General features: G+C 40.9%; 1 protein-coding gene across 1 annotated transcript; it reads right to left on the bottom strand.

Annotated features, from left to right (window-relative positions):
• Window positions 1-28: 28 nt before the first annotated feature.
• On the bottom strand, window positions 29-27,733 carry rab33a (RAB33A, member RAS oncogene family). The gene is made up of 2 exons (XM_059976496.1): window positions 27,479-27,733; window positions 29-2,396 (listed from the first exon to the last, which is right to left on the bottom strand). The coding sequence occupies exons 1-2, from the start codon at window positions 27,731-27,733 to the stop codon at window positions 1,953-1,955; spliced, it is 699 nt and encodes a 232-aa protein (XP_059832479.1). The 3' UTR covers window positions 29-1,952.

The raw sequence follows: 27,733 nt of genomic DNA, 5'->3' as shown, positions 1-27,733 counted from the left end.
GGTGGTGGGGGTGGGGGGGGGTGGAATCTATAAGGTCAAGTATTCCCATCCGGGACTACAACCCATTACAGCTCTTACTGTGATTATTTCTTCATCCCAAAGATTGAAAAAGAATAGTTTTCAAACTGATTCCATTATATTTTATTTTCTTAGCTTTTCATTGGAGTTTTAAATTAGAAACAGATTACATTGTATTAAGTTACAAGAAGAAGATTTACACACTGCTTTCTCAGTGCATGTCAATAGTAAAGAATTTACATGAACTACAGTACAATACTTCCATCAGCACAACATCCCTAACATGTACTTTAGATTCAACTCCAGCACCATCATCTGTCTCAAGACCTCAGTAAACAACAGTCCTGTTTGGCCTAACACCAATGTACAGCCTAATGCATCTGTCTGACATTGGTGTCAAATATTGGTTAATTAGCACAGAAATGTAATGATATATTTCACACTAGCAGTTCAAATAGTCTGCAAGCGCTCAGGGTCTGGAGGAGACAGAAACAGAAAGCAACAGAAGAGAAAGGTCTTCCACTGTTTTCCTAAATCCACCAGTCAACATGTCTATCCCCAGAATAAACTTGTGGTACCTTATGCTGTTCAGAAATTTTGCCACATTTCTAAAGAAAAAGAATTCTGCTAGTTTGAATCTGGCAGATTTGATGCCAGCAAATATAACTGTTTCATACATAAGAAAGGTGGGGGGGGGTGGAAAGAGGGTCATGTTGTATGCAGAATGATGACTCCTGGCTTTTGTTAAGAAAACCAGCACCAGAGTCATTGAATTTACTTCTTTGAATTTTCTAAAACTGAATTTTTCTTCTTCAGTTTTACAAAAGGTGGAATACTGCTTGAATAATTTCTCCATCACAGTCTTCTGTAACCATAAGATTTATTTTAAAGAATACTGATCAAAGCTGAAAAGTGAATCATTCTTCTGCTATTCCTTATTCAGTCACTCCTCAGAATACCATGAACAATCTAATAACTGCCTTTCTGTCAAATGTTGAGAAAGATTATTGCTCTTTCTCAAGATTATAATTAATTAGTCTGGCAATATTTTTGTCACAATTCAAGGTGAGACATTTGACATGGTTTCTTCATCACCATGTCTACCTTTAATTGCTTTTGCTTCACTCAAAGCTTATCCAATTTTTCCAGTGATGCTGGACCAGACTTCAAGCAAATCAATAGAAGAGGTTGAAACTGAGAATCTGTAGGAACGCTCAGCAGAGATCCCTTGAATTGGAAATCTCAGCAGAGACCTCTTAAGAGATGTCCACAAATAACATTCCTTCCTGTAAAATCACTTTAACATATAAGTAATAAAAAAAGATCAACTGAATTCAACACTTATCCATTCAAAAATTCTGACTCTCAACATACACTGGCCTTTTGGAGGGTAGACAGAATATTTAAAAGACTAGCAGTTCCTAGAACAGCATGGTTCAAAACTCGAGCCACTGGTGACATCAAAGCACAGACTTGTACTAATTCCACAATACAATGCACCCAACAGGGAGCACAGACTGAGCATCAGGGTTACATGTTGTTGCCTTATCTCTAACCTGTATACACTTTAAACGTGATTTTCCATTGATAGCATATGATTATGGGAATAGCCCTTATATTTCATGCATCCAGAACTTTTAACTATACAGTTGGGAAGGCAACCTCACCAGCATATCAGCTTGCACATCACTGCATATTTACAAATGTGGCAGTGTTTCACAAGATACTTTCTAAATTGTAACGTTTATTGGAAATCATTGAAAGGTTATAGATAGTTACAAAACAACTTTGATTAATTGGGTGTTTTTGGTCTTAGGAACTCCAAAATTATTTTCTCAAATTTTGTATACATTGAAGTACAAGCAAACAGTTTTAACAAACTGACACAGGCACAGTCTAACAGCTTCCATTCTCACCTCCTCATTCTAAGCCACTCAACATGGGCATGTACTCCTAGTGTTTGATTGCGAGGCATGAACTTTTTTATCTCTTTTCGCCATCTCCTGGAATGTCAATGTTTTTTGCGCCTTCAGCTTGCATGCAAGAGACATAAAAATGGATTCCACGTGGTCACTTTCTTTTGGATCTTTTGCCGACGTCTCAAACAAAAGCATGTTGTTGGCATCTGCGAAGCGGAGTGCTATGTTGGAAGATACCTGGATCTCATTGGTGAGATCACACTTGTTGCCCACCAGCACCCGTGGCACATGGGGCGAAACTGAGTGGTTGTTGCATTCTTGAATCCAAGCTTTCAGGTTTTCAAAGGAAGCCAGTTTTGTTACATCATACACAAATACCACAGCATGTACATTCCTATAGTAGTGTTGTACCATGCTTTTTCTGAATCGTTCTTGCCCGGCTGTATCCCAGACCTGAATCTGAAAATAAGAAGAAGGAAGTTATAGGAAATAATAATGGAACTAATGTTATATACTTAGCTGCTACAGAGTTACTTCCTCTTTCGGTACAAGTGATTAACCTTCACAGATACGATCCAGTGGTTAATGAGAATGCATGGAAGTATATGCTAGTGGCGGTGGGGTATGGAAGAAACAGAATGAATCCCAGAACTGCACATGCACTGTCCCTGATTTTGCCTTGCTTCCTCAGCTGATATTAAATGTAACAAATACTATTATTTCAGCAATAGCAATGCAGAACAAAAAAGCACATCTCCAAAACTGCTCAAAGGATGTAAATTCAAATGGCTCTGAAGGATAATGATGACGATGGAGGGAAATATGGCAGGCATTTTACACAGTGAAGACTCTACATAAAAAATAATTCAGTGAATGAGAAACAGCTGGTGCTGAAAATATGTAGCAAGTCAGTTAGCATTTGTGGAGAGAGAAATAAAATTAACATGATAAATCAATTACCTGGTATCAGAACTGGACGATGTTGGGAGATAAACATACATTTCAATAATAAATGAAATAAATACCCAGCTTTTCTTTTGGTGCCGACTTTAAAAAGGGAACACTACTCTGTTTAAACATTCAGCAGTTTAATAAACTGAGTACAGAATGAGAACCAAACTTGTTTTCCTTGTTACTTTTTTGTTGTTTCAGAGTGACTATTGCAAACTTTCTAAAGCAAAATATTGGACAGTCTGTGCCAAAGATCCTTGAGATGAGAGTGCTGGTAAATAAGTCCTTCAAAAGGAAATCTATAACATTGTGATATATATTTACTGCTTGGTTGTTTTCCAGAATCAGCATCTACACACTAGTAAGATCACAATCAAATGTAAGTAAACTTCCAATTAATATTAACATGAGAAAATCTGCAGATGCTGGAAATCCAAGCCACACACACAAACTCAGTATGTCAACCAACATCTATGGCAAAAAGTAAACAATCGTTCTGGGCCAAGATCCTTAGTCCTTATGAAGGGTCTCAGCCCGAAATGTCAATGGTTTACTCTTTTCCATAGATACCTCCTGGCTTGCTGAGTTCCTCCAGCATTTTGTGTGTTGCTTCCAACTAACATTGCTGTGTTAAACCTCTGGTCATAAACAGAAGTCAGTTTTCAGTTCTTTAAATGCAAATAGAAAGCAGTAATCAGCTTGAAGTTTAAAAAACAGCTTTTATAGAACAGTTGCTGTCTAAAAGTGTCAGGAACAGGGGCAGGATTGGACCCAAATGCAGGACGCAGACACTGAAGTACTAGGGGTAGGACAGGATGGGGATGCCATGGCATGCAAGAGGTAAGGCAAGAGGATCCCAGAGTTCAGACAAGGCGGGCAGGAGGATCCCAGAGTTCAGACAAGGCGGGCAGGAGGATCCCAGAGTTTATGGCAGGGCAGGATGATTCCTCATGGCGGGCCGCCTGGATCCCAGGCAGGGCCGCCTCCCAGGCAGAAACAGAGGCTTGGGCCAGTCGCAGACACTTGGGCAGGTGCGGGGCACAATAGGTGGAAAGGGCAGAAACCCCCGCTGGCTAGCAATCGGGCTAGACCTGCCCTACGGAGGTAATGGATAGGAAGGGGCAGAACCCCCACCAGGCAGCGGCAGTCCAGCCGGATCTCCCCGATGGAGGCAACAGGTAGGAAAAGGCAGATGGATGGAAAGGGCAGAACCCCCACCAGGCAGCAGCAGTCCAGCCAGACCTGCCCGACAGAGGCAAGGGATCAGAAGGAAGCTGGGTCCAGGGTGAATAGCAGGACTACCGTGATACACAGATAATTTGGGAAAGGCACCAACAGCGTGGCAGCACGAGCAAGGAGAATAAGGCAGAACAGCAGGACCAGCACATAGGAGAGAAGCAGGGGAACATATAGAGCATATACAGAACAGGCCAGCAACCAGGGCAGAGCAGGATTCCGAGCAGGGCAGCAACCAGGGCAGAACAGGATACAGACAGGATTCAGAGCCAGCAGTCCAGGTACAGAGCTGTTAAACCAGCTTCAGAGCAGGACAACCCCACACCTAGGCTCAGTCCCTGAGCCGCTTATAAACACCTGCCCCCTAATAGGCAACAGGTGTACCCCCTTAAGTCAAGATGATCCAATGGCTCCGGGTGACAGGAGGGCTGGCTGCAAGGCCCAGAGTCCGGGGACCAGAGCAAGACCCGGAAGGCGGGCTCCGGACCGGACCCTAACAAAGAGAAGTAGGATGTAGTTCACCACACCAGCTTTATTGCTGCTCGGTTTTGCAGTACAAGACAATGGGTTGTTCAATTTGAGTTGCTCAAACAGACAAGCTGTCTTTAAATTGCTTAGTTTAAGGAAGACCCAGTCCTGAAGAAAAGTGTCAGTCTGAAATGTTGACTGTTTATTCATTTCCTTAGATGTCGTCTGACCTGCTGAATTCCTCCAGGATTTTGTGCATGTTGCTTTGGATTTTCACTATCCGTAGACTTTATCACATTTAGTTTGAGAAAGCTTACAGGCCAAGTGGCTAATATCATATAGCATATCAAATAACTAATCTAATAATCTAATGATATTGGAAGGTTTATGTACTTAATGAAGTTAGCTTCATAGTATTAATGTTGAGGTCTCCAAGATGCTTTTAGACTGCTTGTGTTAAAAGGATATCTAAGGAAATATCATGTGTGTGAAGCCACCCACATGGTAGGGAAACAGTATAAATGTAGCACTTGTCAAGAGCTCTCAGAATCGGACTATGGCTGAATAATTTTCAAAAATAATACTTTTAGTATTACATGACCACATCAGGAGCCAAGTGTGATAGCAATGGGTTTGCTGACCACAAAGTCCTGAATTCAAATGAAGACATTACCTAACCAATCTTCAAAGATTTGGTGAGTATAATCTCACTTCAGTAAGAGTACTCTTGGCAATTTATATCTGATAGAGCTTAATGACTTCATTTGAATTTAGAACTTCCCAGTCAGCAAACCCAATGCCATCACAGTTGGCTCCCAATGTGGTCTCCACATCCACTACATCAAGGCCTTTCACCATTCGAGAGGTTTCAATTAAGTCAGCCCCCCCCCCCCCACACAATCTTCTAAAATCCAATGAATACAAGCAAAGAGCCATCAAATGCTCTTCATCTGACAAGCTGTTCAATCCTGGAATCATCCCTGTGAATCTACTTTGAACCCTTAAACCATGGTGGAGGAACTTAGCAGGCCAGGCAGCATCTAGGGAAAAAGAGTACAGTCAATGTTTCAGGTCAAAACCCTTCAGCAGGACCAAAACGTCGACGATACTCTTTTCCGTAGATGCTGCCTGGCTTGTTGAGTTCGTCCAACATTCTGTGAGCGTTGCTTGGATTTCCAGCATCTGCAGATTTTCTCTTGTTTGTCCTTTGAAACCTCTCCAGTTTCAGCACATCATTTCTAAGATGAGGGGTCCAAATCTGCTCACAGTACTCCAAGTGAGGCCTCACCAGTCCTTTATAAAGTCTCAAAGTTACACCTTTGCTTTTATGTTCTAGTCCTCTTGCAATGAATGCTAACATTACATTTGCCTTCCTCACCACAGACTCAACCTGCAAATTAACCTTCAGGGAATCCTGCACAAGAACTCCCAAGTCATTTTGCACCTCAGATTTCTGTATTTTCTGTCCATTTAGAAAATAGTCAACCCTTTCATTTCTTCTAGTGTATGACCATACACTTCCTGACACTATATTCCATCTGCCACTTCTTTACCCATTCTCCAAAACTGTGTCCTTTTGTAGCGTCTCTACTTCCTCAAAACTACCTGCCCCTCCACTTATCTTTGTATCGTCCGCAAATTTTGCAGCAAAGCCATCAATTCCATCATCCAAATCATTGATATGTAACACTACAAGAAAAATCCACCCCAAACCAAACACCTGTGGAACCCTAGTCACCAGCTAGCTAGAAAAGGCTCCCTTCACTTCCTGCCAATCAGCCACTCCTTTATCCATGCTAGAATCTTTCCTGTAATACCATGGGCTCCTGGCTTATTAAGCAGCTTCGCGTGTGGCACCTCATCAAAGGCCTTCTGAAAATCCAAGTATACAACATCACCCGATTTTCCTTTTCCAATCCTTCAAAAAAATTTCAAAAGATTTGTCAGGCAAGATTTTCCCTTGAGGATACTGACTGCAGCCTATTTTATAGTGAGCCTCCAAATACCCCGAAACTACATCCTTAACAATCAACTCCAAAATCTTCCCAACCACTGAGGTCAAACTAACTGGTCTGTAATTTCCTTTCTTCTGTCTCCCTCCCTTCTTGAAGAGTGGAATGACATTTGCAATATTCCAGGCTTCCGGTACCATTCCAGAATTACTAATGCCTCTGCAATCTCTTCAACAACCTCTCTCAGAACCCTGGACAATCTACCTTCAGACCTTTCAGTTTCCCCAAGAACCTCTTCTCTAGTTATGGTAACTTCACACTCTTCATGACTCCTGGGATCTCAATCTTCCATCATACTACTAGTGTCTTCCACAGTGAAAACTGATGCAAAATACTTCAGTCTGTCCACTATTTCCTTGTTCCCCATTACTACCTCTCCAGCATCATTTTCCAGAGGTCTCGTATCCACCCTCACCTCTTATTTTATGCATCTGAAGAAACTTTTGGTATCCTCTTTAATACAATTGGTCATCTTACTTTCATATTCCATCTTTACCTTCTTAATGACTTTTTTAATTGCCTTTTATTGGTTTTTTAAAAGCTTCCAAATGCTTTGACTTTTCACTAATTTTTGCTCAATTATATGCCCTCACTTTGGCTTTGCCTTCTTTGTTAGCTATGGTTGTGTCACATTGCTTTTAGAATACTTTTTCCTCTTTGGATTGTTTTCACCGTATGCCTTCCAATTTGCTTCTAGAAATTCCAGACATCGCTGCTCTGCTATCATCCCTGACTTCCTTCCCAATCAATTCTGGTAAACTCCTCCCTCATGCCTCTGCAATTCCCTTCTCTTCCTCACATTTCAGGGTGAATTTGATCATATTATGATCACCTACCTCTAAAAGTTTTTTTTTTAACCTTAAGCTCTCTAATTAATTCCAGTTCATTGCACAACATCCAATCCAGAATAGCTGATCCCCTAGTGGGCTCAACCACGAGCTGCTCGAAAAAGTCATCTAGTAAGCATTCTACAAATTCCCACCTTGAGATACAGCATCAAACTGATTTTCTAAGCTAGCTACATATTGAAATCCCCCATGACTATTGTAACATTGCCCTTTTGGCAGGCTTTCTATTTCACATTGTAATTTGTAGGCCACATCCTTTACTTCTGTTTGGGGGCCTGTATATAACTTGCTTGTAGTTCCTTAGCTCTAATCCACAATGATTCAACACCTTCCGACCCTATGTCACCCCTTTATAATGATTTGATTTAACTTCTAAACAACAGAGCAACACCATACCCTCTGCCTTCCTGTTATTTTGATACTATGTGTATCCTTGGACATTAAGCTCCCAGCCATAATACTTTTTCAGCCATGATTCAGTGATGCCTACAACGTAATTCATGCCAATCTGTAGCTATGTTGCAATTTCATCTACCTTATTTCCTATACTCCATGCATTCAAATATAATACTTTCAACCCTGTGTTCAGCCTTTTCGATTTTGTCCATCCTTTACCTCGCAACTAATCTGTTGACTGGAATTTTGCCCATTATCAGCTTCTCCATCTAGCAGTATTATTAGACATTGCCTTTGTTTATAAACCAACTACCTCATCTTCAGCACTATCTCTCCAGTTCCCATTCCCCTGCCAAATTAGCTTAAACCCACCTGAACAACTTTAGCCAACCTGCCCACAAGAATATTGGACCTCCTCGGCTTCAAGTGTATACTATCCCTTTTGTACAGGTCATGCATTCTCCAGAAGAGATCCCAATGATCCATAAATCTGAACCCCTGCCCCCTGCGCTAGCTCCTCAGCCACACATTCACCTGACAAATCATCCTGTTCTTATCTTCACTGGCACACGACACGGGCAGCAATCCAGAGATTACTACCCTGGAGGTCCTGTTTCTTAACTTGCTCCCTAGCTCCATAAAGTCTCTCTTCAGGATGTCCTCAGTGTATCTAACCATGTCTTCTGGCTGCTCACTCTCACCCTTGAGAATGCATAGACATGATCCAAGTCATCCCTGATCTTGGCACCAAGGAGGCAACACACCATCTGGGTGTCTCTTCCGTGCCCACAGAACTTCGCCTCTGTTCATCTGACTAAGGAACCTCCTATCAACACTGCAGTCTTAGAAATATTGAAAAACCCACAGCACAATACAGGTCCTTTGGCCCACAAAGTTGTGCCAAACCTGCCCCTACCTTAGAGATTACTAGGCTTATCTATAGCCCTCTATTTTACTAAGCTCCATGCACCTATCTAAAAGTTTCTTAAAAGACCCTATCATATCCACCTCCACCACCGTTGCTGGCAGCCCATTCCATGCACTCACCACTCTCTGAGTAAAAAACTTACCCCTGACATCTCCTCTGTACCTACTCCCCAGCACCTTAAACTTGTATCCTCTTGTGGCAACTATTTCAGCCCTGGGAAAAAGCCTCTGACTATCCACACGATCAATGCCTCCTTCAAAGTTTTTTTCACCCCTCTGCTCTTCTGAGCCACAGCACCAGACTCAGTGCCAGGGACCCGGTCACTGTGGCTTCTTCCTGGCAGGTTGCCCCCCTCAATAGTATCTAAAGTTATATGGTTACTGTATTATTGAGGGGAATGGCCACAGGTTTACTCTGCACTGGCTATGCATTTCCCTTCCTTCTCCTGACAGTCCCAAAGTTAACTGAAGCTGAGGGGTGACCATCTCCCTGTAGCTCCTGCCTATCATCTCCTCATTCCTCCATATGAGTTGAGCTGTAGCTCCAGTTACTTAACATGTTCTCTCAGGAGCTGCAACTTGCTGCACCTGGTGCAGATGTACATATCTGGGAGACTGGAGGTCACATTAGAGTGAATAAATCCACTGGGCTTGACAGGATCTAAACCAGGGAACAAGGGAGAATATTGCTGGGGTTCCAGCTGAGATTTGTCCATCTTTGGTGGCATAGATGAGGTGCCAGAAGACAGGAGGACAACTAATGTCTCATTGTCCATCAAGAGAAATAGGGATAAGTCTGGAAAATGTAAGTGGTAGGAAAGTGATTGGAGAAGATTCTGAGAGACAAAAGATTCTGTTCAATTGGAAAAGGGATTAGGAGAAGTCGGCATAGCTTTGTGTAGGAGTAATCTTGTCTCATATATTGGAATGAGTTTTTGAAAAGGTACTACAGCTTCAAAAAAATTGATGAAGGCATAGATGATTTACATGCACCTTAGCAAGGGTTCTGACATGGCCCTGCATGGCAGGCTGCTCCAAGATTTTAAGGCACAAGGGATCTGATTCAAAAGGGAACTAGATCCAAAAGTAGTGGTGATGGGGTAGTGAGGGACAGAGTTTTTCTGACTGGAGGTCTGTAACTAGTGGGAACTTCATCACTTGTAATATTATATGTATGCTAGTATAAGCACCCGAAACCAGAGAGAACACGTGGAGGTAATTGCTTTGATGTACAGGTGTGGTCCACTTACAGACTTATTGTCAACAATTTTGCAAACATTCTACAGAAAACATGATATAGATACTGCTAAAGACTCCAAAAAAGACTTAGAAGAATTGGACATTGACTGCATTTCCTTTAAATCTAAATAGAACTACCTCATCTCACTGTAGATAGGTTGAGATGCAACACCACTTTCATAAAAAAATACAACAATGACTTGTGCTAAAAAAAAAAGCCATCATTGCTTTTTGAAACAACTTTCAAAATCAAATTGGCCTTTAATCAATGATCTCAACTGGACCCAATATTAATTGGTCTAATTTAGCTGGAGTTGGAAAGTTCAAGTTCAGCTCATTTCCTGATCCCGATGTAAATCTTCACATTGCCATTAATGGGATAGATCTGTTGCTTCAATACCATTGCATTTACTGCTGCAGTATGAGAAATGTAGACAGTCACTTACATATAGATTTTTATTCTGGTCATGCACAACCCTCAAAATAAGCAATAAACCAGATATTTTCACCAGAGCAACTCACTTCAACAATTACCAAAGATATTTTTTCAACCCCACCCTAACGCAGTTCCCCTTCACTTCTTAAATAGTGTTGTTTTCAAAAGACTCAATGGGATCAGAAACACCTGTAGCTAATCACATACAGCTCACAGCTAACCACGACCTTGCCTCGACTGGCAGTTCAGAAATACATATAATCAATGAGGGACTAGCTTCCATTGTTGATCATTATCTATAGCAGTTGAAAAGCATTCTTCTGACAGAACTACACACAAAATGCAAGGGGATTTCAGCAGGCTATGCAGCATCTATGGAAAATTGTAAACAGTCGACATTTCGGGCCAATACCCTTCAACAGTATGTCCTGATGAAGGGTTTGGCCCAAAATGTCGACTGTTTACTCTTTTCCCTGCCTGGTCTGCCGAGTTCCTCCAGCATTTTGTGTGTATTACCTTGATTTCCAGCATCTGCAGGTTTTCTCCTCTGACAGAACTACCAGGAATATCCTGTTTAACTGAAGCACAGAGCTCATAATTCATTATAGAATCCCTAGAATTCTGTAGAATTCTTGTGCAGAACACCTTTAAGGTTAACTTGCAGGTTGAGTTGGTGGTGAGGAAGGCAAATGACATGTTACCATTCATTTCAAGAGGTCTAGAATACAAGAGCAGGGATGTGTGTTGCTGAGGCTTTATAAGGCACTGGCAAGGCCTTGCGTAGAGTATTGTGAATAGTTTTGGGCCCCTCATCTTAGAAAAGATGTGCTGGAATTGGAGAGGATCCAGAGGAGGTTCATAAGGATGATTTCAGGAATGAAACTGGGGCTCCACAGGGGACTGTCCTGTCTCCCTTTCTCTTGACCATCTACACCTCGGACTTCAACTACTGCACAGAGACTTGCCATCTTCAGAAGTTTTCTGATGATTCTGCCATAGTTGGATGCATCAGCAAGGGAGATGAGGCGGAGTACAGGGCTATGGTGGGAAACTTTGTCACATGGTGTGAGCAGAATCATCTGCAGCTTAAAGTGAAAAAGACTAAGGAGCTGGTGGTGGACCTGAGGAGGGCTAAGGCACCGGTGACTCCTGTTTCCATCCAAGGGTTCAGTGTGGACATGGTGGAGGATTACAAATACCTGGGGATATGAATTGACAATAAACTGGACTGGTCAAAGAACACTGAGGCTGTCTACAAGAAGGGTCAGAGCCGTCTCTACTTCCTGAGGAGACTGAGGTCCTTTAACATCTGCTGGACAATGTTGAGGATGTTCTATGAGTCTGTGGTGGCCAGTGCTATCATGTTTGCTGTTGTGTTCTGGGGCAGCACGCGGAGGGTAGCGGACACCAACAGAATCAACAAACTCATTTGTAAGGCCAGTGATGTTGCGGGGGTGGAACTGGACTCTCTGACGGTGGTGTCTGAAAAGAGGATGCTGTCCAAGTTGCATGCCATCTTGGACAATGTCTCCCATCCACTCCATAATGTACTGGTCAGGCACAGGAGTACATTCAGCCAGAGACTTATTCCACCAAGATGTAACACTGAGCGTCATAGGAAGTCATTCCTGCCTGTGGCCATCAAACTTTACAACTCCTCCCTTGGAGTGTCAGACACCCTGAGCCAATAGGCTGGTCCTGGACTTATTTCCACTTGGAATAATTTTACTTATTATTATTTAATTATTTATGGTTTTATATTGCTATATTTCTACACTATTCTTGGTTGGTGTGACTGTAATGAAACCCAATTTCCCTTGTGATCAAAAAAGTATGTCTGTCTGTCTGTCTGAAAGGGTTATCATACGAGGAACACTTGATGGCTCTGGGCCTGTACTTGCTGAAATTCAGAAGGATTAGGGGGGGATCTCATTGAAACCTTTCAAACGTTGAAAGGCCTAGACCAGGGGTGGGCAAACTTTTTGACTTGAGGGCCACAAAGGGTTCTAAAATTTGACAGGGGGGCCGGACCAGGAGCAGATGGACGGAGTGTTTTGGTAATACACCTCATAAGAGAAAATAAAATATCATGGGATATGTAGAAAACATGTGCTTTAATTTCAATTGAAAATGAACAAATGCATTACAAAAAAATATCTGTCTTTGAAGTCCCATGGTATTTAGCTATTTATTGAAATGACTTTTAAAACACTGAAAATTAAATGAATAAAATACAGCTTTTTTTTAATAGTAACAGTTATTATTTTAAAGCACTGAAAATTCTGTTATCCTTCAAGATATTATCATCATCACTCTCCTCCTGACTGTCTTTATTTCAAAAACGGTAGGAGATGCAGGTCTACTTGTCCTGCTCCTTCTTATTCAATTGTCCCCTGTGCCAAAACTCAACAACGACCCGCAGAATGACAAAGCAGGGAGAGCGCGCCAGTATGCGGAGCTCTGTGCTCGCAAATCCCCGCAGGCTATCTCTCTTAGCCGGAACGCTGGCTAATTGTGAGCTGGTTCGGATGTGCCAGGAAATGGGTGGCCACAAGGTCACAAAGTAAAGCGCAAATGTGGAGTAATACGCTGCACCTCAACAAGGGTCAATGTATATAGAGTGCGTCATCTATTGGGAAAACGCCAGAATTACGGGGAGAAAACGTTAACAAGGTTTATTAATATAATTTCATCAAGTTCTGCGGGCTGGATTAAAAAGCTTAACGGGCCGCATATAGCCCGCGGGCCGTAGTTTGCCCATGCCTGGCCTAGACAGAGTGGATGTGGACAGGATGTTTCCCATGGTCGGACAGTCTAGGACAAGAAGGCACAGCATCAGGAGAGAGGGGCGCCCTTTCAAAACAAAGATGCGGAGAAATTTCTTTAGCCAGAGGGTGGTGAATTTGTGGAATTTGTTGCCACATGCAGCTGTGGAGGCCAGGTCATTGGATGTATTTAAGGCTGAGATTGATAGGTTCTTCTTGATTGGACATGACATCAAAGGCTACAGGGAGAAGGCCGGGAACTAGGGTTGAGGAGGAGATTAAAAAAAAAGGATCAGCCATGACTGAATGGCTTGATGGGCCAGACGACCTAATTCTGTTCCTATGTCTTATGGTCTTATATTGGTTCTGAAATCAGACAACTCTAACCTCAAGACGCATAATGCAAAAAATTCAAGGTTTTGCGAAATAAAACACAAAAACCCTTCCCATCACAGCAGCATTGTTGTAAACAGAAGCATTAGCAAGTAGTTGACTAGGCACTGAATCATTCGACTGTCCTTGGAACTTCTGCATTGTGTTTACATCACTTGGTATTTGCAAAATTTTCCTACATTGTAAATCCACAACAGCACACAGCTCTCATAATTTTTTTAAAAAATTAGACATACAGGCCCTTCTGGCCCAACAAGCCACATCACATCTATTTAACACTAACCTAATCATAGCAAAATTTACAATGGCCAATTAACCTACTAATCGAAACATCTTGGACTGTGGAGCACCTGGAGAAAACCCACACAGTCACAGAGAGGATATACAAATCCTTACAGATGTCACTGGAATTAAACTCTGAACTCTTGAGCACCTGGAACACCTTGAGCTGTACTAGGGCCATGCTAACCATTATACTACCATGGTACCATCATAGTAAATGTTCCATCATTATATAATCGAATCACAAACAGAGAAAATCTGCAGATGCTGGAAATCAAAGTAATACACACAGTAATACTTCTGGTAATGTCTCCCCAGTTCACCATTCCCACTTCCCTCTCTCACTTACCCCCTGACCTGCCCCTCACCTCCCTCTGGCGCTCCTCCCCTTTTTTCCACGGTCTCCTGTCCTCTCCTATTAGATTCCCTCTTCTGCAGTCCTTTATCTCCTTCACCAATCGACTTCCCAGCTTTTTATTTCATCCCTGTCCCTCTCCCGATTTCACCAATCAACTACCACCTTGCACTTTGTTCTCCCCTCCCCCCACCTCTTATCTCTTTTTCCAGTTTCCGACGAAGGCTCGTTGATTGTTGACTCATTCCATAGATGCTTCATTAGTTCCTCCAGCATTTCCTGTGTATTATCTTGTTAAGTAAGTACAGTTTTGGGTCACTTGACACAAATGGAAGTATGTACTTTATTTCTCTGAGAGAGAGAGAGAGAGAGAGAGAGAGAGACAAGATAGCCTGTAATAGTGAGAGGGGATATAATTAATTTGCATAAAAGTAAATCGTTGTCCAAAAAGGCATAAATATGTCACCAGCTTGTAGTTAGCTTTCCATGTTAGATAGTGCCCCTGTCAGGATACACCATCTGGTTTTGCATGGGTTTGAAAGGTGGTTATTTAGCATCCTATTTGTCTCCTCACTCCTGTGCCTTTCTTTTCTTGATCCTCCATACAGAATTCAAGCAAATCTGTAGATATTTATAAAAGATAAAGTGATTTATTGGACAAATATTCAATACTTCTTTCAAAAGTCAGGGTTAGAAGCTTCCTGCATAGAGGTCTGAAGGTACAAACTGGAGTCTTACTGTATCTTAGCACAGTCCCCAATATTAACCATACCTCTGTTAAGGATATTGTCTATTGCTCCCTATATCAAGGATATAGCTAAGATAGATACCCTACTCCACAAAACAAGAGTATATACTGTAAGTAATTTAACAAAGGTGGCTGAATGTTAGTGGCTAGATTGTTGACATGACTGTTAAAACACAGTTAACTTTTAAAAAATTAATCTTATTGCCATACTGAATCACTAATTTGTTGACATTGCATTTAAAACTTAACACAAGTTTCACTGGAAGTTTAGCAAGCTGATCTCGTGCAAAAGCTCACTGACAAAATGAATCACACCTACTGCAGTGAATTACCCATGCCAGACAGTTACAAAGTAATAAACTGCAGAAATCTGGAATAAAAACGGGAAATTCTGAAAAGCTGGCAAATGTGAACAGAGAAAGAATGTTAACAATTTAAGTTAGTAAACCGTTTTCAGAACCAGGAAACATTTAGAAACTGCCTGGTATAAATGTTGTAAGTCCAAAGTATGGAGCAAAGAAAAGGGAATATCTGGGTGTCATGACAACAGCCTTTCCCTCAATGCTAGCAAAACAAAAGAGCAAACACGAGGAAATCTGCAGATGCTGGAAATTCAAACAACAACACACGCAAAATGCTGGTGGAACACAGCAGGCCTGGCAGCATCTATAAGAAGAAGCACTGTTGACGTTTCGGGCCAAGACCCTTCATCAGGACTAACTGAAAGGAAATATAGTAAGAGATTTGAAAGTAGTGGGGGGAGGGGGAAATACGAAATGATAGGAGAAGACCGGAGGGGGTGGGGTGAAGCTAAGAGTTGGAAAGGTGATTGGCAAAAGGGATACAGAGCTGGAGAAGGGAAAGGATCATGGGACAGGAGGCCTTGGGAGAAAGAAACAGGGAGGGGAGAACCAGAGGGAGATGGAAAAGAGTGGTTATTGACTTCAAGAAATGGAGCAAACCACATGTTCCTGTCTGTATCAATGGTGCTAAGGTGTAGCTGGCTGAAAATTTCCAATTCCCAAGTGTAAACCACCAATAGTTTGTCCTGTTCCAACCACAAAATAATATGAACAAGAAAACACACCAGTTCCTCTACTTCTTCAGAATTCTACATAAGTACAACATGCCTCTCTTGACCCTCACCAATTTCTGTAGATGCACCATAGAAAGCTTCCTATCCAGGCACATCACAGTTTGGTATGGCAATGTTCCTCCCAAGGCCGCAAGAAATGCAGATTGTTGTGGATGCAGCCCAGTCCTTCATAAAAAACAATAGGCTTCCTTTTGCAAACTCCATCTGAGCTTGTCACTGCCTCAAAAACACAGCCAATATAATTAAAGATCCCTCCCATCCTGGATATTCACTGTCCTCCCTTCGTCCATCAGGCAAAAAATACAAAAGCTTGAAGAGACACACACCAGGCTCAGGTAGAGCTCCAAGCTCATCGCTATAAGAATCTCAATTGCGCCTCTTTATGTTAAAGAACTGTTGATCTCACAGTCTACCTCGCCATGGCCTTGTACTGCATTGCACTTTCTCTGCAATTGGAACGCTATATTTGCATTCTGTTATTGCTTTTCTCTTGTTCTTGCTCAATGTACATGTGCTTTGAAATGATGTGTACAGGTGACATGAAAAACAGAGTTTTTACTCTGTCTCAGTACATGTGAGAATAATAATCCAATATATATGAAAGAATGGAGCTGAATACTGTGAATGGCATGAGAGGGTGACGAAGGCTTTGTTAGCAGCAGCTAATGCTCTCTGGAAGAGATGTAAGTAGAGGGACAGAGAAAACACGGAGGACACTGGGGGGAAAAAGAACCTGCTGTAACTGTGAGACGCAGAGCACTGCGGTAGGAAGTCTGAAATCAAAGTGAGTGCTGGGAATGCCCAGCTGGTCAGGCAGCATCTGTGAAGGAAGAAAACCAGAGTTATGTAAAATCAAGCCATGGACTGAAAAATTAAAACATTGGAAAATGTTGGAAATCAGAAGCAAAAAATAGAAATCAGTAGACATTCTGTGTAGATCAAGTAGCTGTCCATGAGGAGAGAATTAAGGGGAAACTAGTAAGGGATTTAAGGGTTATGGGGAAAAGGCAGGTAGGTGGAGATGAGTCCATGGTCAGATCAGCTATGATTTTATGGCAGAGCAGGTTAGATGGTCCAGATGACCCACCCCTGCTCCTATTTCTTATGTTCTTATGCAGAAGCAGAGTTAGTTCCCCAGGACAGTGTTTTCCTCCATAAACCCAACCATATTAATTCTGTCCCCCTTCCAGTCCACTGATGCCACATGCCCCACCAATCACACCCAGCATTCCTTACTCTTGCGGAGAGTGTTTGGTAGGTCAGCTGATGTATAAACTGGAAGGGCTGGTTACCTGAAATTGTAAAATGATATTAAGTCTGAGGACTAAAGAATATTGTGATGGAAGGTGAGGATATTGTTCCTTGAACTTTTGCTGGCTTTGCTGAAAATGAATAAAGATGGAAGGTGCAGTGGTCAGTCATGGCAAATGAAGGTCCCAGGTATCTGCAAGCTCATAGTCACCAGACCTTTCATTAAGTTTCTGCAATGCAACACAGTTGCTATGGATCTCAGAAGATCCTGTTTGGTAGGAAGTATATTAATAATTACCAGATATGCAGCTGGCGTATGCTTCAGCTGCCCTAAAGAACCCAATTACTTAAAATATAGTTATTTAGTTCATCTTATTTGGTGCTATGATCAAACAGCCACTAAATTTATACAACTATCATGTTGTGAGGATTTGATATCTTGACATGTTACGGGAAATTATCCAGTGTATTATTAAGAAAATATTCAATACATATCTGTCACACCTTGTGCAAATTAGCTCATTTCATGTTTTTCCTAATTTCTATTGAAGTATGTTCACTGTGTTTCTCTAACATTTCACACTTAACACTCATCTTGTTCTGCTGCCAGGCCCAAGATGCAAACCAGCAAAGTCACAGAGGTTCATCAGCTTCAGTTTAACAAGCATCCACTTAAGATTGCCACCCTACTGAAAGAGTTTGAGAAGGCTCCTAAATTTATAATATCTTTACAGCCTGGAAGTAAAAGCCCGTAAGTGAATTCACACCAGAGTGTTTCAGTACCATGACCCATCTGACATTGCTCCAATGTGAACAGCAGTGATGTGTTGCCCTGTGTTTATGTTGCATCAGCAAATGGTAAGAAATAATTTCTTGGTGAGGTAGTAAATTCTCTGGAAACCATCTTGTGACTCGTATTGTGCTTAGTAACCATTTTTGCCCAGTGGTATGTTGTTCAGGACCTCAGCTCACTCTTAAACCTGCAATGTAAATGCAATTTGTGATACTGCAGGAATGTTGTGTCCATAATACAAAATGCATTGTTCGAATTACCCAGAATAAATTCAACAGCATCTTGAGGTAATCTCAATCTTACTCTGTTCACTAAACAAATCGTTATCATCCTGAAACTCAATATTTGAATTTACTTTATAATGTAATGCAAAGTAGTTGGGAGTTAGCAACACTAGTCAGTAGCTTTGAATTGAAACTGAATATATAGCGAGTAAATATTTAAGGGTTTGAATTTATGAATTTCAGCAAACCCAGCATATATTCTGTACTCTAAAGCAGCTGTCAACCCACTCACTAACTTCTCTGCAAAACACAGGAAACTGCATTTAAAATGATCAGCTTTTTCTGTTTGTTATTAAATGTAATTGTGGTGAACTACGTATACCTGTCTGGACACGTCCCTCTGCTGACTGCTCCTGTGGCTCCTCCCACAGACCCCGGTATAAAGGCGATTGGGGCCTGAGCCCGGCCCTCAGTCTCCAGGATGTAGTATGGTGGTCAGTTGCTGCTTGTTCTTTCTTCCAGTCAATAAAAGCCTATATCTCGCCTCACGTCTCAGAGAGTTATTGATGGTGCATCAGTAATAGATGGTTAATGTAAATGCAATTTACATCCAGGGGATACAGCACAAGGGTGGGCTGGCACTGGTCTCTCCCTCTATCGCTGTCCTGTATTCCACTCAAATTCAGATGGTCTGCAATTAACCAGAGACAGAAAGCTTTCTCTGTCACTTGGAATGCTGGGAAAGTCAATCTTCATTCTACAAAGCCATTCCTTTCATAAAACTTGCTGCTGCCCTGTTCTGATCTGCAGGCACCATCAACAATAACCTCAAGAGCCAAGGAAAATTAGTGCTGGCAACATAAGAGGCAACCTTTCTTGTGCCAGTGTAGAGAGGAGTGCTAAGAGATTAAGAGGAATTGAAGTGTGTGTATAAAAAATGGCTAAAAATAAGGCTATTTTCTACCAAATTAATGCAACATCACAAATAAATATACTTTGTCTTTAAATGATGTCCGATGACTGGAATTACATCCATCAATCTTTCAAATCACCGTTTCTTCAAAGCCATTTCTGCCAGTAATCTTCAGAGACACTTCCAATAAGAGGTGAATGACTGGCTCTCTGTTTACTTATTCCAGAATTTCTGGGAAGTATTGGAAAAATTCTTTATTATTTTGTATTCAATTTTCCATCTCCCTAAAATGTAAGATCTTTCACACATTTCCTTCACTGAGTATCTCACAAAAAAATTCTACATATTTCAGTTTTTCTGAAGCTAAAAGAACAGCATGATTTTAATAAAACCATTTTGTTGTTTAGCCTCCACCTAATTACTGTATACCACTGCGGCTGTGCCGTCTGTTATCAAATACTGGTTCTTGGCAAGCTCCAGCTTCTCCCTGAGACAACAACCAACAATTTACCCTTTCCCCTAGGAAAGCACATCACATCTGCTTAGAGCCTTGCGGAGTCCATTTGTTATGACCAAACGGTTAATATATCATCACACCAAACCTCGCTTTATGAAATTGTTAAAACTCAAAACAGAATAAAACAACCCACAATTGAATTCTTCGTGAAGAACACTGTGCACATGAAATGTTCATGAATATAAAAGTGCCTTCAGTGCATTTTCTAGTGGAAATACCCATACATTTTCTGTTACATCTGCAATATCATTAGAAAAATTGCTACATCATGAGGCAAACATAAGGTCAGATGCTTTCCTGTATAAAAGGAAAATCTTCCACTTAACCAAACTTGCTCATTACTGTTGAATGAAAGAGAATACCCAGAGAGTTTCAGCCTGTCCCTCAGTCCAGGAATAATGTTAAATTAACTAAATTGATTTTCATTTAATTACAGCTGCTGAGTAGAATACCACTAAGCATAGACATTTAAAATGTTTCATAACTATTAGGATTTTATTTTATATAGCTTTTGCTGCTTGAAAGAATTTCTCATCTCTGTACTCTATGTTTCAAGTTGTTCTCCAAAGTTCATGTACAAATCCTCATTAGGAGCTTGAGGAGATTTGATATGTCAACAAAGGCTCTTGCAAATCTTTAAAGATGTTCTGTGGAGAGCTCTCTGACCAGTTGCATTACAGCCTGATAAGGAGGCTCCAACAAACACAATCTCAATAGGCCCAGAGGGCTGTAGATTCAGCCAGATCCATCACATGCACAACCATACCCACAATCGTCCATTAGGAAGGCATCATCCATCACTAAGGACCCATGTTATTCTGAGACATGCCCTCTTTTCTTTACTACCATCAGGGAGGAGGTACAGGAACCACAATGATTTAAGAACAACTGATTCCCCTCTGAATTGGCCATGAACCCATGAACACTGTTATGTCTTTTATTTTTGTACGATTTATTTTTCTATTCTGTAATTTGCAGTCAGTTTGTCTTTGTGCTGTACTGCTGCAGCCAATTGACAGTTTTTTTTTAAAAACAAAAAGTCAGTGACAATTAACATGATTCTGATTCTGAAATGAACAGGAAATGGGAATGGTTTGAAGTCAACTTGGGATCACCATTTGTAACAACTTGTGGAAGTCTGTACAGCTTATTTAGTTTAATGGCTTTCTCAAACAACGTATTCTACCAGATTATTTCTTCCATAGAACCACAGAACATTACAGCACAGAAACAGGCCTTTTGGCCTTTTTTGGCTGTGCCGAACCATTTTTCTGCCTAGTCTCACTGACCTGCACCTGGCCCATATTCCTCCATACCCCTCTCATCCATGTACCCGTCTAAGTTTTTCTTAAATGTTAAAAGTGAGCCCGCATCTACAACTTCATCTGGCAGCTCATTCCACACTCCCACCACTCTCTGTGTGAAGAAGCCCCACCTAATGTTCTCTTTAAACTTTTCCCCCTTCACCCTTAACCCATGTCCTCTGTTTTTTTTCTCCCCTAGCCTCAGTGGAAAAAACCTGCTTGCATTCACTCTATCTATACCCATCATAGTTTTATATACCTTTATCAAATCTCCCCTCACTCTTCTATACGCCAGGGAATAAAGTCCTAACCTATTCAACCTTTCTCTGTAACTCAGTTTCTCAAGTCCCAGCAACATCCTTGTAAACCTTCTCTGCACTCTTTCAACCTTATTAGTAGCCTTCCTGTAATTCGGTGACCAAAACTGCACACAATACTCCAAATTCAGCCTCAACAATACCTTATACAACCTCACCATTACATTCCAACTCTTATACTCAATACTTTGATTTATAAAGGCACGTGTACCAAAAGCTCTCTTTACTACCCTATCTACCCATGATGCCACTTCTAGGGAATTTTGTATCTGTATTCCCAGATCCCTCTGTTCTACTGCACTACTCAGTGCCCTACCATTTACCTTGCATGTTCTACCTTGGTTTTTCCTTCCAAAGTGCAATACCTCGCACGTCTGTATTAAACACCATCTGCCATTTTTCAGCCCATTTTTCCAGCTGGTCTAAATCCCTCTACAAACTTTGAAAACCTTCCTCACTGTCCACTACACCTCTAATCTTTGTATCATCAGCAAATTTGCTGATCCAATTTACCACATTGTCATCTAGATTATTGATATAGATAACAAATAACAATGGGCCCAGCACTGATCACTGTGGCACACCACTAGTCATAGGCCTCCACTCAGAGAAGCAATCCTCTACTACCACTCTCTGACTTCTCCCATTGAGCCAATGTCTAATCCAATTTACTACCTCACCATGTATACCTAGCGACTGAATCTTCCTAACTACCCTCCCATGCTGGACCTTGCCAAAGGCCTTACTGAGGTCCATGTAGACAACGTCCACTGCCTTCCCTTCATCCACTTTCCTGGTAACTTCCTCGAAAAACTCTAACAGATTGGTTAAACATGACCTACCACGCACAAAGCCGTGTTGACTCTCCCTAATAAGTCCCTGTCTATCTAAGTACTTGTAGATCCTATCTCTTAGTACTCCTTCCAATAATTTACCTACTACCGATGTCAAACTTACCAGCCTATAATTTCCCAGATTACTTTTAGAGCCTTTTTTAAACAACGTAACAACATGAGCTATCCTCCAATCCTCCAGCACCTCACCCGTAGATACCAACATTTTAAATATATCTGCCAGGGCCCCTGCAATTTCAACACTAACCTCCTTCAAGGTCCGAGGGAATACCCTGACAGGTCCTGTGGATTTATCTACTCTGATTTGCCTCAAGATAGCAAGCACCTCCTCCTCTTCAATCTGTATAGGTTCCACGACCTCACTAATTGTTTGCCTTATTTCCATTGACTCCATGCCAGTTTCCTTAGTAAAATGTTCTTCACTAAAATGTTCTACCTGATTTTTTTTCTGGTAGTCTAGAACCAGTTAAATCTATTTTGTTTTACTTGGAAATATTTTGTTGCAATTCATCTACTTAATGAAATTTTATGCATTCATTAATCAAATCAAATAATTACAAAACAGACCATGACTAGCCAGCACCAACGAAATGGGGAGAAGCTGTTCACATTAAGAGATGACTTTGGCCGTGGACACAAAAACAAGATTTTGGCCATGAAGAAAAACCTTTTTTTAAAAAATGCAGACAATAATTTTGATCTGCAACTCACTGCCTGTAAGGTAGCAGCAATAAAATCAACTAGGGCTTCCATGAGGAAATTGGATAAATACTCGAGAGAAAATAATGTGCAGAATTCTGGGAAAAGAGTAAGGAAATGGAACTGATGACTTTGCTCTTCTAGGAACTAGCAAATACTCTAAAGAAGCTACATAATTTTTGTACATGCAGTAACAATCCTGTGATTCTATGAAAAGTTCTTCATAAATGTTCTGCTATTTGAACTCTTGAACCGTTTAAAGACTTTTCCACAATAGGAACTGTTATTTAACTTGAGTGTAACCTCCAGTCAGCACATCAGAATTACATTCTTAGCTCCACTCTAAAGTCTGGCTATTGTTTCCACTGAAGACTTACTTAAGACTGGACAAAATCATAACAAGGATCATAAAGGAAAAGCAAATGTTCTGACAGAGAGAGGGCTGTGAATCATACTCCAATCCCTTCTTAAAGTCTCACCATAATTGATCCCTCTGATACCAGAATCTAATTTTTTTCCAGATTATCTTCCCGTGAAAATTATGGCACAATGCATACTGAAAAAAAAGATAAAATCTTTATTGTAGACATATGTCAACAAATAACAGGATAAATAACTAGATAGACAGGTACTTTATTGATCCCAAAGGAAATTACAGTATCACAGTTGCATTACAAGTGCACAGATATACAATACTAGAAAAGAAACAATAGGAATAAATAAACAGTAAGTTACCTTAAACAATCTAACAGGAGAGGGTCAACACTTCCCCAGCTATAGGCTGATTCATTATAGAGCCTTATGGCCAAGAATAGGCCATATGAGTAAGAATGACATCATATAGCACTCTTTGGAGCAGTGCAGTTGTCTTAGTCGCAGTTGTCTCAGTCTATTACTACAAGTGCTCCTCTGTTCAGTAAGGTGGCATGCAGAGAGTGAGAAACATTGTCCAGAATTGCCAGGATTTCCCAAAGGATCAATTAGTCTAGCACAGTCTCCATTGTGTCCAGTTTGACTCCTATAATGGAGCCAGCCTTTCTAATCAGTTTATTGAGCCTGTTGGCATCACCCATATTGATGCCATTGCCCCAGCACACCATTGCATAGAAGATTGTACTGGCAACAACAAACTGGTAGAATGTGAAGGCGAGGCCTGCATACCCCAAAGGACCTCAGACTCCTCAAGAAGTAGAGGCAACTCTGGCCCTTCTTGGACGCAGCCACTGTGTTGGTTCTCCACTCAAGTCTGTTGTCTAGGTGCACCCCCAATTACTTGTAGGTCCTCACCACATCCATGTCCTCACATCAATAGTAACAGGGAGCAGTGCAGGCTTAGTCTTCCTAAAGTCCATCATCTCCTTTGTCTTACTGATGTTGAACTACAAATAATTCTGCTTGCACCATTTGACAAAGTCCTCCACCAGGGCCCTGTATTCATCCTCCTGTCCTTCTTTAAAACACCCAACTATTACTGAGTCATCAGAGAATTTCAGCAGATGACATGACTCAGTGTTGTATCTAAAGCCTGAGGTATACAGGGTAATCAGAAGGCAGCCATGGTGGGACCCCATGTCTGACACACAGCTCTGAAGCCACACAATCTGTGAGGAAGTCCAAAATCCAGGATACAATGTAAGTGCCAACCTGCATTAAACAAAGCTTTTCCTCCAGCAATGAGGGCTGTATGGTATTGAAGGCACTCGAGAAATCAACAGAATCACGATCCTCACAGTTCTGTCCCATTTATCCAAAAGGGAGTAGGCTTTGTTCAGCAGGTAGATGACAGCATCCTCAAATCCAATGTGCTCCTGGTAGGCAATGACTATTGCCTCAATTAGAATAGTAAATAGAGACAAGTATGAATTTCTCCTCATTATCTATGCCAGTAGACTGGTTAGAGTAGACCATGAACAATGATATTCAACTGATAGTCCAAAATGCCAAAACACCATTGTGTAAAATCATGCATTTAGAGTTTTCATATCCAATTCACCACTCATTTCCTTTAAAAATTACACTGAGAATTACTGAATTCACCCATATGAGCCACAGACATTACAGGAGATGAGCATAGTCTGATCTCTAATTTAAAATGTTAGCTGATCAACAGTAAGATAAACTTAAGAGGAAAACAATTGTCCCCATGATATCTCGTAATTTTGGAAAATAACTCACGACATGAACTCCCAGTCCTGATTACTGTCTTGTGACCTCTCATAGTCCCTGAGCATGTATCAAATGCTGATTTTTTAAAAAACTGCAAGCTCTCACTTTAATGGCCTAAATGCATGTAATATTCACTTCTGCAAGATGGTGGTATTATAAATAACATCTATTTCAGAAGAGAAGCAGGTAGGGGAAAATCCAGGAAAGTACAATGTGTTACAGTTGACAATATCTTTTATACTGAGATGAATCTATATCAGTGTTAAATCCTATACAGACATGCCACTGAAGAAATAAAGATGTCAACTATTTAAAGAAAATAAGCTACTGTAGTTTTGCATTAGGTAATCAAATAGTGTTTTCCCACATGAGTCACCTAATGCACAACATTACAATTTAATAGATATACCATATTATATACTATTATTATGTATATACCATGCTTTTGGCGAATGGTGTTTATGTTTTAAAAACAAAAAACTAATTTACTAATATTCATTCCAGTGATGTATCTTTAAGGAACCTTTATTATTTTTGCCATTGAGTAAAAATTTAAGATTATTTATTTATCAATGTAATTAATTTATTCAAAAGGAAAATAATAATAAATGCTGAAAACCTGAAATAGAAAACAGAAAAGCTGAAAGGACAGCAGATCACATGTGGAGAAAGAAACTGAGTAAACACTTCACATCAATGAAGGTCATCAATCCAAGATGACAGCCACTTCTCCCTCCACAGATGCTGCCTGACTTACTAGTCAGGTTCTTCCTGGTTTTGTTAAATCTCCTGAAATTGACATCTGTGAAGAAACTACAAGTTGAGTCTATATGATGTACCCAAAGTATTTGTTAGTTGGTTTTGTATACTTGCCACATGAGAAACTTCTTAGCAGCAGAATTAAAGTTGCCCTCCGTTTGGAACCAGATGCCGATGTTCTGTCACTGTATCTTAATTTTAAATAATGTTCATATTGTATTATTTTTCATATTTCCATTATCTTTGATCCATCGCATCAAGAATAAAGAGGGTCCTTGTTCTTGGTTTTCTTCAGAACTCAGGACTCTGATATTATAAATCATGCCTCGTCAGTAATGTCTCCTCACTGGAAACGTTCTTTTGCCTCAGTAAACAAACTATTGCTGTAATGTACTACATGCTGTTTGACACTAAGATAGGATAGTTTCCGTTTGACCCTCTTTGACTTGTATTCCACTGATTTATAGTAGAAAAAAGCTTTGCACTTTATCAAAATTGTGGTAAATAATATTTGAGTTGAGTCAACCCAGATATTATTTTCATTTTTTACATGAGTATTGGATGGTGCTAAGCACATATTAACTTCCCATGGTAAATATTTATGGTATTATGGTCAAATGAATCCTTGAGTTTGCTCTAACACTAATTTCTTATTTTTTTTAATCTACTTACAGGATACTGGTCCTCACCCGGGGACTGACTAAATCAAACACATACAGTATCCCTCTCTGTTATCCTGGAATGTCACATCTCTTTCTTATAAACTACTTTTCCAAATGTCATCATCTAATCCACTATCCTCAAGGCAAAACAACATTTTTTTGCAGTCTGAAGTTTCTCACCAGTTTAAACTAATGGATCTGACACACAAGTCAGTTATTGGTCTGCAGTTAGTTTAATCAGTTTTGAATGGAGTTAGAAGTGGGGGAAGAAAACGAGGGAAGGCCCCTCTCCCCCTCCCCCCAAAAAAAGATTTCCTGCCAGGCTGATCAAGTTACAGATAGAACATGTTTCACAGAATTTCTGATTAGCTTGATCACTAATCCTGATTAGTTAAGGGGTCTCATGAATTAATTTGCCCAGGATATGAATTACTGTTCAGGGTAAATGGGCTCCTACTATCAAGTTGCACCTGTGGTGTAAAGTAGATGCAACACTGAAAATCCGACGGGGTATTTTCAGCAGGGCATTGTCCTGGGAGCCTTGGAAGAAAAATAGGGAATGCAGACATAGTTGACATACTCTCCATATTTCAGCAGACAATCAACACCTGCAATGCACAGCGTGTGGGAGCATTTAGAAAGGCTGAGGTACCATTGGTAGGTTTAACTTCCCACAGTTGGGGTTCCACTCTCAGTGTCCGAACATCGAATAGGCCCAATCACCCTGCCATATTTTAGGAGAGGACGGAAATGCAACTATTCCTAGGAAAGCTGGTGTACCTACCAGCGATTGACATCGTCATTAATGCAAGAATACTGGGACTGGGTTAGTGAATACTGTTCCACCATGGAGTATAAAACTTGCAGATGCAAGAAAAAGCTTTAATTAATCATAACCAACCTTGGACAATTTATTACATTGCTGGTTACCTTGATCGTTTCTCCTTCTATAGTCACGGGTTTCTCTCGGAAATCCACCCCTATGGTGGCTTCGGTCTTATCGGGAAACGTCCCTCCGCAGAATCTGAAGGTCAGGCACGTCTTACCGACATTGGAGTCCCCGATTACAATAATTTTAAAAATCCGCGCTTGCACCGAGAGTTCCAAAGACGATTCGTAGTCCCTGGACGCCTTCTTAGATGTGTAGCTCCGGGTCTCGCCATTCGCCGTTAGTCGATTTGCCAT

This window comes from Hypanus sabinus, chromosome 8, assembly GCF_030144855.1.
Source record: "Hypanus sabinus isolate sHypSab1 chromosome 8, sHypSab1.hap1, whole genome shotgun sequence".
NCBI lineage: Eukaryota > Metazoa > Chordata > Chondrichthyes > Myliobatiformes > Dasyatidae > Hypanus > Hypanus sabinus.
The sequence above is the reverse complement of the archived record's forward strand: the minus strand, read 5'-3'. Positions and strand labels throughout refer to the sequence as shown.